Here is a 17,968-nt window from a genome sequence, read left to right on the forward strand (position 1 = left end):
TTGGCTCCTTAAAATTTCATGTGTACTTGTGTCATTGTATGGTCTTTGTATAAGTTTTGCATGAAAGCAAAAATGCACTTCCACATTAATCTCTAAAGTTTTGGTTTGAATGAAAATATACAATGAAAGGTGAACATGGTGCTATGATATTAGTGCACAAAAAGGTTTGAATGAAAATATGCATGAAAGGTGACCATGGTGCTATGATACCTAAACACCCCTCTTTCAAACATAATTGAAAATTTATGTATAAAATAAAGTTATATTTTCAATTATATTTAAAAGAGGGTGTTTTTGTTTCTTTTGAAAACCGCCCAAATTTTTATTTTCAAATTTCAAATGTCTTGTGAAAATAAATAGTGAAGAGTTGCAAAAAATTTCATTGCGTTAGTTTTGAATATTTATGATTGATTTTGTGTTTGAAACAAACAATGTCAAAAAACCAAAATCAAAGAGAGATCATTGAATAAACATTGAAAGTGCAACAAAATGAGCAATTTTGATTACTATGAAAACAAGACTTGTGACCTTTGTCTAAGAAATAAAAATAAAAAACTCACTTGTTTTTTGTTTTTTTATTTTTTGAGACAAACATGATAAAATAAAATAAATTATCAAATATACACAAAGAGAATAGTCTAATAAAAAGACTAATTTGAATCATCCAAACGAGACTTATAGACCTATATTGACAATTTCATAAGATTAATAATTATGAAAATAAGAAATAATCATTTTCTTTTTCTAGTAGCAAAGTGACTGAGATATTCACATGGATGAGCATCAATAGCTTTGTTTGACAAAGCAGGTTCAATCATAATAATAATAATAATAAAACTAGAGCCTCATTTGGCATGCAACTATTTTAGCTTAAAAATCAAAAAATTACTAAAAAAATTTATAACCTATACTAAAAAATTAAAAATTTCATTTTCTCTTTACTTTTTGCACATCTTTTAGTAAAAAATCATTTCAAACATACTAATTTTTTTATCTAAACAAAAAAATTACCAAAATAACTTGTTCTCAAACGAGACTTAAATCACACATTAATATTTTTTTCCCCAAAGTTTTTCTATGTATGTTGAAGTACAAAAATTAAAGAGGGAGAAGGGGAAAAATATTTTGAACAATGAAGACGGATGATTTGCTTGCATGCCAGTGAAATAAAACTTGGCCCCAAACAGGTTTGAACCTATTCATAAACCAAATCACAAATAATAATACACTTGGACTTTATGGTTCCGAGTACACCAATCCACAATTAATTATATTCTTTTCATTTTATGGAAAATTATCAAAATATAATTACTTGATCTAACATTACTGACAATTTGAAAAACATTAAATTCAAATTATGTTCTCACGGATCCTTAATAAAACAAAAAGAAAAGGGAATCTCTCACCTCCGAGCAAATCTCTGCCCTGCCCCAAGCAACAAGGCTTTTCCGATCACACCAGTCTGAAGCCCACAAACTACAGCCACGGCCCCACCTATAGCTACCCATTTCCAATCAAAGCCGCCATTATCTCCAGTGAGTCCCGCTGTAAACGCTCTGCCTTTCTCATCTTCATTGGAAGAAGTTGGCTCCAAAGCAATCTTTGTGGTCTTACCTGCCATCACTGCACTTCGGGACAGTGGGGTCTCTGATTTCCTTGCTTGCTGATATGCTCTGAAGCCAGAGTGCAACTTCTTCACCGTTCCCCACATCCCGTGACGGACTCCTAGCTTCGCCACATCTTTGGGGATTCCCATGTCCTCGTAATGTACGAGAGTCACCTCACAGGCTGTCATCTGTCCATCTCCTCTACGAGATTGCACTACATCAAGTATGCAAATATATCGATCAAGAAACTGACTGATGAAAGTGTCAAAAGCATCACATGATTATTTGAAACAAGTGATTATTATTTGAAAATGTTTACCAGGCTTGATAACCCAGCTTGAGAAATACAGATCCACACGCCTTGGCTTGTCACTCCTCTGCAAAGCTGGATATGGCACCCCCTGCATTATTGCAATTTGTGTGTTAATAGCCATAGTCCATGTAAAAATAAATAAACAGATAAATAAATAACAAACAATAAATAAATAAATAAAAATTGAAAGAATAAAAAACAAAGAGTTGTCTCAAAATTAGGATGAAATATGATTTTCCAAAGAAAAACACTATGTACTGCGGCATAGAGGGTACATCATCAGGATATAAAAAATAGATAACAAGTCAAGTCTTTTTAGTTCAACATTGGGCCCTGAATTGGCAGATCCTCAATTATGAAACATTTCCACCTCTTAAATGAAAAGTAACAACCCAAGCTGCATCACCCAAATAATTTTTAATAAATAATTAACAAAAAAGTAAATGAAGTAACCAAACACTACAAATGCAAACAATCCCAAAAATGAAGTAGCCTTTGGGAGATTGAAAAAGGGACAGACAGAACCCTAGTTTCTACATGCATGTCATCTGTTAATTATGTAATTATGAAAGTCATATATTAACTGTTTACCAGAGAGCCAACTGAAGAAGTCCCATACATATTAGCAAATGCCAAGTAGTTGGAATTAAAGAAACGCTTATTAGTGTTTAACAAATGAATCAGGATATTTTTTATTTTATTTATAAAAATTAAGGCCTATGTGAAGATATAACCGTACAGAAAGCACCAGCAATATCATTCTCTCTGTGAAAAAATAATATGTCAGAATATCCTAATTCTATGATTACTTGCGATTAATTTCAATCTCACAAACAAGTCAGAATTAATTGCTTGATAATCAAAATTTCTATCTAAAAATAAATGCAAGAAGGTTATTTTAAGGGAATCAAATGGCAATAAGCAAAGTAATCCAAAATGGTCATCCCAGCATAAAAAAAAATTCACTATGCTTGGTTATCATTTTTCAAAAATACTTTTCAGAAAATTCTACTTTTTTATTTTCCGTATTTTTTTGTTTTTACTGAATTTTTTTAATATTTTGAGCAATTTTTAAAATTTTTAGACATACCTAACATAAATATACCTAAAAAGTAAAAAAAAATTGAAAAAAATATTTTAAAAATTCACTAAATACCAAAAATACAAAAAAAAAAAATATGAGAATTCAGTACATTTTTTGTATTTTTATGTATTTATTAATTTTTAAAAATATTTTTTCAGAAATTTTTTACTTTTTAGATACATCTAAGTAAGGCGCATCTAAAATAGTAAAAAAAATGTTTAAAATTTTAAAAATTTTCACTAAAAACAAAAAAAAAAACACAAAAAAAACTCAGTTTTCAAAAAACTTAATTCAAAAAACTCAAACCAAACACACTGATTAAAATTTCAAGTATACAAATACATGATTAGGATATAAAAAATATAAGTTATCTAAGTCTTTTAATTCAACATTGGGCCCTAAATCAGCAGATCCTCAATTAGGAAACATTTCCACCTCTTAAATGAAAAGTAAAAAACCAAGCTGCATCAACTAAATAATGATTATAGTAATAATTTTTAATAAATATCAACAAAAAAATAAATTAAGTAGCTGTAACCAAACACGACAAATGCAAACAATCTCAAAAATGAAGTAGCCTTGATAGATTGAAAAAGGGACAGACCAAACCCTTTGTCACATCAAAGATTTAGTTCTACATGTACGTCATCTGTTACTTATGTAATTATGAAAATCATATATTAACTGTATCACCAGAGAGCCAACTGAAGAGGTCACATCCATATTAGCCAATGCCAAGTAGTTGGAATTAACACTTGTTAGCGTTTAACAAACAAATCAGGAAAAAAAATTTCATAATTAAGGCCTATTTGAAGATATAACCACACAAAAAGCACCAGAGTCTCTCTGTAAAAGAATAATATGTTAGAATATCCTAATTCTATGATTACTTGCAGTTAATTTCAATCTCACAAACAAGTCAGAATTAATTGCTTGATAATCAAGGTTTCTATCTAAAAACACATGCAAGAAGGTTATTTTTAAGAGAATCAAATCGCAATAAGCAAAGTAATCCAGAATGGTCATCCCAGCATCAAAAAATTAAAACTTCCAAGTATACAAATACATTACTGTAAAAGATAGAAGTTGAAGTATTTTTTACATCGCAAGAAGCTTCCAATAACATAAGCATTTGTTTAGATATTCGACATAATGGATTAAGGTCCTCCCAGAAGTTCCACGGCATAAATCAAAATTATTGGTGCACTAGTGAACTATTATCAGGTTCATATTGGCCCATGTATCTGTGGAACTAGTAACCAGATGTGCAAAGTGTGCTAAAGTAGCAAGTGGATTGCTTGGAGTTGGCATCCCCCAACCAAAAAAATAAATGAATAAAAAATAATAAAAAAAACACAAGCTTGCAAAAGTGAAAAGATAATTCAGGTTTTCCCATATGAAATCAATTTGCCCAAGTCATGCTTATACTCATTGAGTTTAAATTTATGGTTGACTCATTCTTGCCATTGAATTTGGTAAGATGCATTGATTGCACCTTCACAACCCCTTTCCCTCTTTATTCATGCAGCCATGGAAACTACTGCTTAGGATAGAGCAAGATGTTGAAACTTAAAAATTAATAGCTTAAGAAATTAGTACCTTGGTCACGCAATAATACGTCTTTCCATCTTCCCATATTCTTCGACCAATGATATATTCGCGATCACTGCAGAAAAAAGGGAACTGCATAGAGAAACAAAAAAAAAGTATCACCCAAATACTGTTGAAACAACAGGTATCAAAGGCAAAACTCATTCAATAGACGCACAATGCATATGTTCAAGAAAACCTTTTTTATCCAGTGGACAATCATCGTCCCTGTAGAAGGACATTCCTCCAATATTTTGAAGTGCGCAAGCATAGGATCCCATTTAGGGCGAAACTCATCATCCCAGAAGAAATCTCTAACCAGCTCCGGAGTTGCATCCTCAAAGACCGTTCTGCTACGGTACACTACAGGTCCCGTCTGATAAACAAGATGCACAGTATGGTTTTGATGCATAAAATTTTCAAGCAACAATGAGAAAGGAAACGAAGACCTGAATTCCTACTAGATCTCACAAGTGGAAAGGGTTTCAGAAAACTAAACTAAAAAGATTTCTAGTACCCAGAAATATTTTATGCATACAAACAAAGTCATCAGGCATTTCCAAACCTGATGCCCTAGAATATGCTTCCTGTGACATTTTGCAATTTTAAATTGAGAAGGGGAAAAATAGAAAAGGTCTGAAGTTCTTTAGTAAGTCAGCCACACAACAATATAAGGAGTAAGCTACAGGTATGTTTCAGTAATTTGTCTAACCTAGCAATGGTAAAATTAGGAATTAAGTTGTTCAGTTTTCCTCCCTACAGTGAGAAAGAAGCATACACATTCCCTCTTCGGCATAGGTACCTCATCTTAGTATGCCTCTGTAACCAAAAAAGAAATCATTTGGAGAATAGTGTAGTTAATGAATCCAACTAGGCATGTACTCCATCCTGTTTTCTGTAGAGAAACCAACTGGATGCATGCATGAGTTGTGATTATTATCCTATATCCATGCCCATGTCACATCATATCTAACACGAGTATTTTGCTTCTTTGGAAGAGCCAATTACAAAATTCACTATCCCCTAAACTAAACTGTGAATACCAAGGCTTGGACAAACTTTTCCAGCATTTGAAAGACAAGTCGTGCATTGAACAAAGTAAAAATCTATGCAAGTAATTCCCACTGTGACTTTTCCAGCATATAGAAAAAACACTCATTCTGAAGTCGAGGTCAATTTGTACCTCGGGCTCATGGCGCCAAGCTTGGTATGCCATGTTTGAGGTGGAGCGTTCCATCAGATTTTGCCACCCCATTTCCCCATCCTTGCTTTCAAGCAGATTCAATAAGTGTTCAACATCTTTCTCAGTGACAACATCCTCTATCAGAGATGTTGCATTGCTGGGCCTGCCAGGAAGAAAAAAAATTAGTCGTCAACAAACAGTGGTGACATGTCCTAAAAATCAAGGTACAAAAGTTTACAACACATGGTGGTAAACAGAAAAATCTCAACTTAAGAGTTGAAAGGGAAGCACTTAAACCAAAATGACATCTATTTTAGCTTCCCTCTTGTGGATCTGAAAATTACAATTACCTTCTTGTCAGAGTTCGTCACTTCGGTGTTAACAAAAATGAAACAATTACCTAATTACCCTCTCATCTTAAAGAAAAAATGCATGCAAGAGACTTGAATTCATAGTTTCTAATTGAAGTTGTTGATTGTGACATAGCTCTTTGGATGTCCCTTTGTCTATTAGTTTTGTTTCTCTATGTTCCTTTGTTGCCTAAGATTTGGAATTTATGTGGAAAATTGAGGGCAACACGCACACCAATTGTAAGATTTGGCATGTGCATATTATCCTCTACTAGGGTGCCTTTCGGCTGGCATTCTGAAGTACTTTTGAGTTTTGGCTACAACACTTTTTGCTTTCAAAAGTAAGAAAAATACTCGAAAATGAAAATAAAAAGATGTGAAGCTGAAGACCAGGCCAGTATTTGCTTTCACTTTCAAATTGCAAAGTATTAACGGATCTAATATATAATTCAAACCAATAGACTAAGATATCTTTATTTGTTGAGGTGAGAATCGGTAGGTTTTTCTGGAGGGGTGTTGGTGGGCCGGTGGAGAGAGAGAGAGAGAATATTTTTTTTTTGACTTGACGATTGATTGACGGAGGGGTATTTGTTATGCGATTGGAAACCTCAAAGGGTAGGATGTAAGGTTTAGAACCTCAAGGAGTTAATTGTATTTGTCAGAACCCTAAAGGCAGGTATTTGTAATTTACACCCTAATTAGTCTGTCTTGGTGGTATGCCCTCAACCTAAAGATATGGTTCAGGATACTTTTGTAAAACTAGAAGGCAAGTTTATTCATTATCATGTTCACCTTGTGTGCTATTGTTTACATTATAAATCCATAGAATTAAAGTTGAGAAAAATTGTTCTTAATAGTTAAGAATAAACAACTTGAATTCTCAGTACTTTATTCTGAAAGATTCCTCGACATAGGATTATTAAGCAGATAGACTAACACATGTTATACTTAATTGGGAGGGTGACTAGTCTCGCTTATGTTGAGACACTAAAGTAAACATATGAGTACTTATTAGAAAACAAATTTACTAAACATGACTGTGTGTGAACACCTATATCAAGTTTTACTTTCATGTTAGATAGATGATCAATAGTTACAGTTGTGCATGCATTTGCTAGAGAACAAGTTCACTGAATATGACCATGCATGAACACCTATATTGAGTTTTATTTACATGTTCAACAGTTGCAATTGTGAATGTAATTCACATACCTAAAAACACCATAGTTGTTCCAAGTCTTGTAAGTGTAATGCTAGGTTTTAACAAGGGCAAAATTCATTTCACCCCCCTGTGGTTTGATGCTGGAGCACTTTACCCCATGTGATTCAAATATAGGCATATCGGCCCCTTATGGTTTTGGACTAAATTGCAATCTAACATCTATTACCGTTAGCAGTCAAAAGACTATTTTACCCTCGCACGGAAATAACTATTTTTCTTTGTATTTCTTCTATTATATACCTAATTTTAAGTCAATCACTTATTTTATTAATTAAACCATTTATTAACACAACTTCGTATTTATTTAACTTAATTATTCACACTATGTCAAAAAAATTATTCACATATATATAATTATTTAGTTTAATTAACTTCTTAATTACATACAGATATATTCCTAATTATTTAATCTAATTATACACACGTATATATACATACATACAAACATATCTATATATCTATCTATATGAATTCAAAAATTGCATAATTTCTCAACTCAACAAAGCATTCTATGAACAGTACATCAATTCGGTTCACCATTAAAAATTCTTCAAATTGTCTCTTTTGCAAACAATAATCAATCATCGAGAACACCTTTTCGAACGAAGCATTGAAAGAAGACGAAGGGAAGGGAGGGAAAAAGAAAAGTACATGGGTGGAGAGGAGAAGCTCATAGTCGTATATATATATATAGACACACATGGAGGGTTAATAACACAGCCAGGGCTAGGAATAGAAGAGGGTGTTGCGGCGGTAATCAGAAAATGGATATGGAGTGATTCGAAATCAGAGCGTGCAGCTAGGAATAGAAGAGGGTGTTGCGGCGCTGATCAAAAAATGGATATGGAGTTATTCGAAATCAGAAGAGGGTGCAGCGCCGGTGGTCAATGAGGCGAAATGAAGTGGCTGGGGGTGATTCTCCGATGAGTTTTCAACAAAGATTCCATCGTTGTCTCCAGCGGCAGTGTGTTTGCCGAGCAAGCAAGCAGAGGAAGCAGGGGATGGGGCATGTGCTGGAATCATGCCGTCGTTGCTGAGTAAGAGAGGGGTTAGGGTTAGGGTTAGGGTTAGGGTTAGGGTTAGGGCTAGGGTTTAAGTTTCATATTGATTGGAGAAGAAGATAAAGCGAAGGGCATGCCTGTCTTTTAACATTGAATTTTGACTTTGACTTCTATTTTTTTCATTGCCAACTCTCAATTTTGGCAAGTGTGGAACACTCTCCGTCATTTTAGACGGAAATAATAACGGCAAGGAGGCAAAGTGCAAATCAAAACCACAAGGGAGTTGTCAGCCTATTTTTGAATCATGGGGGTAAACTGCTCCGAGCTCAAACCACAAGGGGATAAATTGAATTTTTCCCTTTTAACAATATATTATGTTTATATTCTAAACAAGAAATATGAACACACATTGAATGGACTTAGTTTGACATACATGGAGAATCTATCACTTTCAAGTAAAAAAGGAGAATATAACTCAAGGAAGACCTCAGCCAGAGCAGAGTGATAATTAAAAATGAGTTTTTAATTTCACTAATGTAGGTTCATATAAATAAACATTAGAGATTGATGTCAACTATAAATTATCTTTGTTAAATATAAATGAATATAATGTTAAATAAGAAGTAGTAGGATAACTTTTTTCCCTCCTCTTTGAGATTTGTTGGGGAGGTCTTATCTCAATTGGAAGCGAATTATTTCTCGATGAAAGCAAGTTTCCTACAATTTTCTAACTTCGGAGAGCAAAATTGAATTTTTGAGTAAGAAACGTCACCCAAGTACGAGTTTCATCCTACTACGTCTACGACTCTAGTGATTGTCTTCTCCCTCTCCCATACTCTATAGAAAGCTTATGAGTTTTGGGTTTGAATTTTGCTCCATCTCCATGCGGTAGAGGTCAGATGATGGAACTTCTTTTGGCTTAGAGTAACTCACTCATAGCTCAAGCATAGAATTAAATTTTGCACCATGTTTGGATGGCAAGAATGTAGAGGTGGAGTAAGAATCTCATTCCAAGTCTCTTTCACTATGCTGACAGGCTGGGCATAATGATCTCGGACATCGCATAACAAGGTGCCAATAGAGGCCGAACCGAACATTAAAAATTCATAATAATAAAACAAAATGGAGTTAAATAATTGACAAAAGAAATTCATAATAATTGACTATAGGTTATGTCTTAGAGCTATACTAAATTAGCTAATTGTTTTATTAGCATTTTGAACATCATAGTAGATCATGTATAATAGACTCAAAACATCTCCAATCTCTTATTGCAAAAATATAAATTACATTAATCACCAATATGCATTGCCAAAGAAATCCTAGAATTGGCAAAAATATGAATTATCTCTAAACAAAATTGCATGTGCAACACCACAATTGGACTAGTAGACCAATATCGGTAAGGCCAACCAAAAACACCAGCAACATCATCACAAAACAATACCTCAAGTAAATTGTGGTGTAGATCAAACAATGGAACCTAAAAAGCACAGACATTACACCAACATGCCGACAGATAATTTTTAAAAAATGCAACACAACACATGAAGAACATGGGTATGATATATAATTTTATATTTATTATATATCATTTATATAAACATTTCATTCAAATATAATAATAATAAAAAGAAACATAACACTAATATGTAAAGCATAAGACATTAATATGTGTAAATCTCCATTATTTCTCTTTTATCATTGTATCCTAAATTATTTTATTCAAACTTATGATGTCTTTTATGTGTGTGTGTGTGTGTGTCCCTAAGTCCGAAGTGTTTGGGTCTAAAAATAAATAAATAAAGGACATGTTGGACAGGTGTCGGTATCCAATATATGTCCATGTCAAAGTTGCCACCTTCAAAGTGTTTGTGTTCCATTCCATGGATGGAAAACACACACGTTATCCGAAGTTGTCATATATGTCAAGTACCATGGTTTCAAAACTTCCTATCTATACATAAATGCAATTCAAAAGCACCAAATGCCTATCTCAACAACCCATTCAAAAAATGTCTTTTATGTGTGTGTCGCAAGTCTGAAGTGTTTGGGTCTAAAAAAAATATTTTAAGTTAAAAAAGGACATGTTTAAACAAGTGTCGGTTTGAATATATGTCCACGTCAAAGTTGCCACCTTCAAAGTGTTCATCTTCCACAGATGGAAAACACATTATCTGAAAAATCCAACTACATCAACAACATTGCCGTATATCGTCAAATACCATGGTTTCAAAATTTCCTATCTATACATAAATTCCATTCAAAAGCAACAAATGCCTATCTCAACAACCCATTCAAAACATGTCTTTTATGTGCGTCAAGTGTTTGGGTCCATTTTTTTTTTAAATGACATGTTTGGACAAGTGTCGGTTCCTATATACTATATTATATGGACTTGGGCACGAGTGTTGGATGTGAGTACGTATTTAGAAATCGAACTCATCAAACCATAAATTTAAAAGTTGACTTGATAAAAAGATGTCATATTTTTATATTTTTAATTAAGTATGTGAGATAAAATGGTACTACATATAACTTACAGTGTCAAAAGGATATTTATAGCAATTATACAACAATATGTAGATATAATAATAATTTTATATACAATTATATAAGAAATATCCGTTGAAAAGTATCCAGCACATGCCCCATCCCCTTGTTCGAGTGTTGTGTGTCAAATACCAAGGTTTCAAAACTTCCTACCAGGGCTTTAAATATTACCTGTTACATCTAGTATCAGCCGTTAATATATTCACTAATATATTGGCTTATACTATCCGGTACTCTCCAATATCAGCCACCATATCACCAATCCAATCTAGATATTTCGATACCATTATTTAAAACCATATTCCTGATTAACAAAATGGCCTTGGATAGTGTCAGAGTGGAGAACCCCATTTGATGGGACTTACTTGGTTTGGTTTGGTCTGGTCTGGTCTGTTTTGGTTTGGTTTGGTTTGGTTTATTTAAAACCATGTTCCTACCTACACAAAAATTCAAAAGCACCAAATGCCTATCTCAGCAACCCATTCAAAACATCAAATTCCATACAATCACCAAGTAGCTTTTAATTGAAAAACCTAAGGTTGTGCCTAGATCATAAGTTTGAATAGAAATTTGTTAAGGGAAACCCTTAAAAAAAAGACTTTTATTTAATTAATTAACTAATATTTCATTCATATTTTTTTCATTTTATTGTTTCTTAAATCCATATGATCCAAACACACCAATTATCATAACATACCTCTTTCTTCTCTTTTTTTATAAATTTATTTATTTATAACCGACATTATATATATAAATGAAAGTAAATCACATCATAAACAAAAAAATTCGAGAAATTGAATTTATGATCGTACTCACTCGATATCGCCGCCACTACCATCCACCGACACAATCGCCGGCGAGTCGGAACCCGAAGCCGCGGCCGCAGCCGCCGACTCCTTTCCTTTCCCTCTAAACCTAGACCAAAGAGTCCGACCAACAGAGAAAGCCGAGAGCGCCGTGAAGGCAAACCAGAGGCGCCGAGCTCCGAACCCCGGCGGCAAAGTCCAGGCGAACCGGAGCTTGGACCGGAGCCCTAAATAAACCAGTCCGGTCCACCTAGGCCGCCAAGACCAGCCGATCACGAGCCCGATCATCACCGCGACCCAAATCGGGACTGCGCATAACAAAATGTCGACGAATGTTTCAACCACCACTGGCCTCTTCATCAATTCCATGAAATTCGACAAACTCTCCTCCATTTCAGATCGATATATATACACATACGCATGTGTGTGTATATATATATATAGAGAGAGAGAAATGGATGAGGCTTGAGCTTGAGAGATCTCAAAATAGAAGAGACAGAGAGAGAAGCCTGGAATTTTTAGAGAGAGAAAGAGAAGAGAGAGCGTACAGGGTTTGGGGCGGGTTATAAATTGTACGATGGTGTGACGTGGCGCTGTTAAAACCGTTGATTGAAGAGTGATGAGGAAAAGCTTTTCGCAACTCGTTTGAGGCGCGTGGGTGGAACTTGGTTTGGCTAATAGACAATTGAAGGGTATTTTGGTCTTTTTATAGTTTGGGTTGTTGTCACGTGTTTATAGGTGATTGGGAGTCAATAGTTGTCATGTTAAAAGTTTCCTGAATTTTTATATTTTGGGTGAAAATTTTTAGATTTTTTAGGTTAGGAAGAAGGAAGATGCTCTTCCTCATGGGGAGATTCTGTTAAATCAGGTGCTGTAGAATGCTTAACGTTAAGGGTGCGGAAAAGAGGAGGCGACGAATTCGAAATTAGCGGCGAATCTGTTTTTGGTTGTAATAATCTAATTATATTAATGTTATTTTTATAATAAAAAAAATAGAAAGAAATGCTTGGATTGGGCAATTATTTATTGCCCCAAAGACATTAATATAAAAGAAGAGTAATGGTAGCAGTCTTAAATATTTTATTAAGGTCAAGTTTGGCATCTTCAAAAAAATTAAAAAAATTAAAAAGTCACTATTTTATTTAAGTCATATCACTTCTCTATCACATCACTTCAAACTCAACCCATATCTAACCCATATTTCATAAAAAGTCAAAAAGTGTACTTATTTAGGACACCCAAATGTCTTATATGGGTGTAGAGTTTACATAAAATTTGTGTGAATCACATACTCATATAAAATATTTGATAAAATATTTAAAATTCTTAATATTTTTAAATAATTTTTGACTTGCAACATAGAGTTGTCCTACACCTGATGTTGTGAATATGTGTCAATATATCGAGGACTCACCATACTGTTTCACAAAGGGGTTACCAATATGGAAGTTAAAACTGAATCAGAACAAGCCGTGCACCAAATTCAACATAGTCCAAATCCAAATTCTCCTCTCAAGGCTCTCATTGAAAATACAAAATTTCTTCTACAGAGATGCCACTGCTCACTGCTCCATACCTTGAGAGAGGGAAACAAAGTAGCTGATAGGTTAGCTAATATGGGAGTAGCTCGGGAAGAACATATAATGATCCTTACGGATTCCCCTATTGAAGTCATAGCTCTCCTCATAGACGACATGACTAGAGTATCTGTAGTAAGGAACTAACCCTCTGGTTGCTGTATTGAACTCCTTTTCTCTTTGTTTGCTTTAATTTCCTTTGAATAAAAAAAAAAGAAAAAAAGAATGTGTGTCAAGAAAGGTAGTTATGACAATTTCTTTCCCTAAATGATTTTTTTGAGTGAGAAACATATAATAAAAAAATGAAAATAAAAACACAATAATAATGTTCAAAATTAAATATTATGTCTTGTTGACAAGTTTAAAATTGAGATTGTTTTCAGTTGGCTAATTCAACTGGACCATTCAATTTGGTTTATTATGGACCAATTTTGAGTTCATGTTAACAAAATGAATTGTTTGTTTTTGTAGATTCCATCAAATAGATTATTCATGTTAAAAAGTAGGTTTATCTGGCATTAGTATTCACTTAATTAGATTATATTTTTCTTTAAAAAAATGGACGGATAAAGTAATTATTAATGTCTGATGAACTTAATTTTTTATAAGTATAAATTACTTCATAGAGTCTACAAAGATGAACCGTTTTAATTGTCGAGATAGACTTGAAATGGGCCTACAATAGGCTAGATTGAAAAGTTCAATTGACTTAGCTAGAGACAATCCAGGTTCTTTAAAATTGATTGTTTTGTCGAGCACGAATTGATTAGTGTTAAAATAGGCCCGGTATTAACTAATTAATGTTCAACAAGCCAGTTAATTTTAAGTCAATTATCGATTTCACATATTTTTCTAATAATTTAAGATAATAAATGGAAGAGCTTAATAATTTGCAATCTATTCACATATCTTTGAATTTTTCTTTTTCTCTTTTTAGTGTTAATGAAATTCACTTTTTATTGTTGACTCAGAATAGTTCTATATTATTACAGTGCAACACACACATCTTTCAATCCTTATTTGCAATCCTTCTTCTTATATCTTTTGCCATTTCAAGTGGTATACTTTGTGTTGTTATGGAAATGACCCATTATAATGGTTACAAATAGAAGTGGAAGATAAGATTATGTTAGATTCATAGTAAATTATAAACCTTTCACTAGAACTACAATTTCCCACCATGCATAAGATTGTGTTCAATTCATGAAAAGTCTATGATATCAATCCATAATGCATAAATGATAGTAGTTTTTTTTATAAGAATTTTCATATCGTATCCGAATATTAGATAATACTTTTAAAGTGATTTATGACAGGAGAATTTACACTATTCAAGAATAATTGTAATAATTCATCAATCCAACCAAACTAAAATCCAATAAACAATAACAATCTACTAGTTGAACTTTTAAGGAAAAGGTAACACTTACAAGAACAATCTCAAATGGGGAACTGTTCTCAATTTTTTTTTTTTTTAAATATTTGCATAAAAATAAAAATGATATGAAAACAGTGAGTTTTAAAAATGTTTTAGCATTCTTGGTTTGGGAAAATTATCAAAAAGTCTCATATGCGATCAGTTACTCCAAATAGTCTCATGAATTTTTTTATACATTGCTAGGTCCTCTTTGTTTTGACAATCTTACCATAAGATCTTATTTTAAATTTTGGCATGATTCGGTGGACATTTCTACCATTCCTCATTGAGGGACGCCATCTTAGGGAAGTTAGATCCAATTTTTGGATCACGTTTTCCGTCACTTTAATGTAAGAATGTCACACACTAAAAAACTCAGTATATTTTTAAAAAACGTAACACTACTCCAACGTAACACTAAAAGACTCCTCCAACATTATAATGTAACACATTAAAAGATCACCTTAGTACCTTTTTTTTTTTGTTTCTAAATGTAACACTTCAACACTCCAACGTAACATACTAAAAAACTCCTTAGCGTACTTTTCACAAGTGTAACACTCCTCCAACATAATGCACTGAAAAACTCTTCCAACGTAACACAATACACTAAAAAACTAATTACTGTATTTTTTTTTCCAAATGTAACGCTTCTCCAACGTAACACATTAAAAAACTCCATAGTATACTTTTTTCAAACGTAACATACTAAAAGACTTCTTAGTGTACTTTCATAAAACATAACACTCCAACATAATACTAACACACCAAAAAACTCCTTAGTATATTTTTCACAAACGCACCACTCCTCCAACGTAACACATTGAAAAACTCCTCAAATGTAACACTATAATATTACACACTACACTAAAAAACTCCTTAGTGTATTTTTTACAAACGTAACACTCTTCTAACAGCATACTAAAAAACCCCTCAAACATAACGCTTTGATATAACACACTAAAATAGTCCTTAGCGTATTTTTTCCAAACATGACACTCCAATGTAACACTAACACAATAAAAAACTCGCTAGTGTACTTTTTCCAAACATAACACTCCAACGTAACTCTCCAAATGTAACGCTCTAATATGATGGGCAAATGAGTCATTACATATCCAAAAAGAATAAATGAATCACAAGAAAAAATATAAGACTATATGGATCACAAGTCTAAAATATGAGACTTATTGATTAATCTTCCTTTTGGTTTTCCCATTTTCAAAAACAAAACAATGAAAATTTAAAATATATATCATTTCATATCTTTTTCATTTTTGTACGAAAATAGTTTTCAGAAATTCAAGAACAACTTCTTGGTGTTTTCTATAAAAAGAAGGTTGTTTTCAGGAAAAAAATAAAAATAAAAAAGGGAAAATAAGTCTAGGGTCCCTCTCCCACTTTTCGTAATGGAAGAGATCCACAAAATTATTTTTTGATGTCTAAGGTCCCTAAACATATATCAAAGAAATTTGACTCTTTGTCTTTCTAAACATATATCAGCTCAGCTATGCTCTGTTTTCTCCAAATGTCTCAACTCTCTCTGCTCCTATTATGTTTTTTCATTTACATCCAAAATCTCAACTTCACACACTCTCTCTCCTCCGACGGCGTCTCTCTCCTCTCCCTAAAATTCGTCATCTATCACGGAGGCGCGCGGCGCATTCTCCTATTGGAACGAAGGAGCTCGAAACCCTAGTCTATCTCCGGCGACAGAATCGGACTTCTGGTCACCATTGCCACAGAAGAGATCATCGGAGATGATCGGAGACGTCAAAGATGGAGTTCCCGGGAAGGCTTTTAGTTCTGGGTCTCTGGTTTGGTTAACCGGTGGTCATCAACTTCAGTTTTATAACTGTGAGAGAGCTAAAGAAGCTCAGATCCATGGAATTGTGACTCTGGTTTGTATTCCCACGTCTTATGGTGTTCTTGAAATGGTTTGCAGGCAGGCACTAACAATTAGTATCATAGCAAGTCATAGCTCAAAAACAAAGTGGAAGATTTGAAATCACAGTTTCAAATTCAAGACTCTAATAATTGTACCAACAGTGAGAAAATGAAGATGGAAATGGCGGACGCCACTGACACTAGGTATATATCTTTGGTTGTTCAAATTTCTCCTATGGACCAAACTAGAGAATTTCTCTGGACCAACCTAGAAAAAATTCGACCAGAGTGAATTTCTCTTAATTGAATTTTCTCTGGTTTGGATAAAAGAATTTTTCTAGATTAAATTGAATTTTCTCTGGTTTTGAACCAAAGAATTTCACTGAATTGAATTTTCTCTGATTTGGACCAAAGAATTTCTCGGGATTAAATTGAATTTTCTCTGGGTTTGGACCAAAGAATTTCACTGGATTGAATTTTCTCTGATTGAATTTTCTCTTGATCGAATTTTCTCTGGATTGATGTTGAGGGACCTTAGGCATTATAAAAATATTGAGTGTCCTTTATGTTATAAAATCATAATACCATGGATCTTAAAAAAAAAACCCAATAAAAAATAGTTTGCTAAAGTTTTGTTTAATCTTTTTAAGGTTTTCGGTTTTTGTGTTTTCAAAAACAAAATAATAAAAAGTTTAAAACAACTGTTCTTTTCATACCCTTTTTATTTTGGTACAAAAATAGTTTTCAAAATTCAAATACAACTTCTTATTTTTACCTAAAAGATGGGTGTTTTCAGGAAAGAAAATAATAAACAACTTGCTAAACAAGAGTTACAAAAAAAAACAAAAAACAAAAAAAAATTGAAAAAAAAAAAAAACAAGAAATGCTAGAGACTCACAATCTTAAATCCACAAATTCACCTGAGTTGGGTCTATATAGCTAAGTGTGCAACAAATTAAAAATTGATATCTACCATATCACATCATTGTGAGTCAAATTATGAGAATTTTTTTATGGATCTCAAACATTAGGAAAACACCAGATAGAATCCTAAATCATATCATAGTGATTTGGTTTGATTTTTCAAAAAATATTTTTAGTCCAGTTTTTGTTTGTCTTTAGTAAACTTTTACAAAAAGAATTGAACAAAATATGAAAAAAAACAACATCACTAAAGACAAATGAAAAAAACCTGTGTGCATTTTAGTGAATTTTTTTAGCTTTTTTTTTTTCATTAGTTAGTTTTTTTTTTTTTTTTTTTTTTTTGTAGTTTTTAGATGTATCTACAAAAATAAATAAACATATATATATAAACACATGTGAAAATCCGTCTAAAACAATTTCTAAAAAATCAAACCAAACAAATTACACTTATCTT

General features: G+C 32.9%; 1 protein-coding gene across 2 annotated transcripts; it reads right to left on the minus strand.

Moving 5' to 3' along the window:
- Positions 1 to 1,162: 1,162 nt before the first annotated feature.
- On the minus strand, positions 1,163 to 12,379 carry LOC114306512 (uncharacterized). Of its 2 annotated transcripts, none has more exons than XM_028251756.2 (6): positions 11,720 to 12,379; positions 5,778 to 5,940; positions 4,794 to 4,970; positions 4,604 to 4,687; positions 1,927 to 2,008; positions 1,163 to 1,821 (listed from the first exon to the last, which is right to left on the minus strand). In XM_028251756.2, exons 1-6 carry the CDS (start codon positions 12,100 to 12,102, stop codon positions 1,403 to 1,405), a joined length of 1,308 nt encoding a protein of 435 aa, XP_028107557.2. In that variant the 5' UTR covers positions 12,103 to 12,379; the 3' UTR covers positions 1,163 to 1,402. The 2 variants fall into 2 exon arrangements, with proteins under 2 accessions (XP_028107557.2, XP_028107556.2); XM_028251755.2 differs by having other exon boundaries at positions 4,773 to 4,970; positions 11,720 to 12,272.
- Positions 12,380 to 17,968: the final 5,589 nt, after the last annotated feature.

This window comes from Camellia sinensis, chromosome 7, assembly GCF_055761805.1.
Source record: "Camellia sinensis isolate YWXY chromosome 7, ASM5576180v1, whole genome shotgun sequence".
Lineage (NCBI taxonomy): Eukaryota > Viridiplantae > Streptophyta > Magnoliopsida > Ericales > Theaceae > Camellia > Camellia sinensis.

What these genes read in the sequence shown, in the direction of transcription:
- LOC114306512 (XM_028251755.2), bottom strand. Translation starts at nt 12,102, where the DNA reads ATGGAGGAGAGTTTGTCGAATTTCATGGAATTGATGAAGAGGCCAGTG. An exon ending in CGTATTATTGCGTGACCAAG is followed by an intron (nt 2,009 to 4,603) that starts GTACTAATTTCT and finishes GCAATAATGCAG; the next exon opens with GGGGTGCCATATCCAGCTTT. An exon ending in AAGCTGGGTTATCAAGCCTG is followed by an intron (nt 1,822 to 1,926) that starts GTAAACATTTTC and finishes TACTTGATGTAG; the next exon opens with TGCAATCTCGTAGAGGAGAT.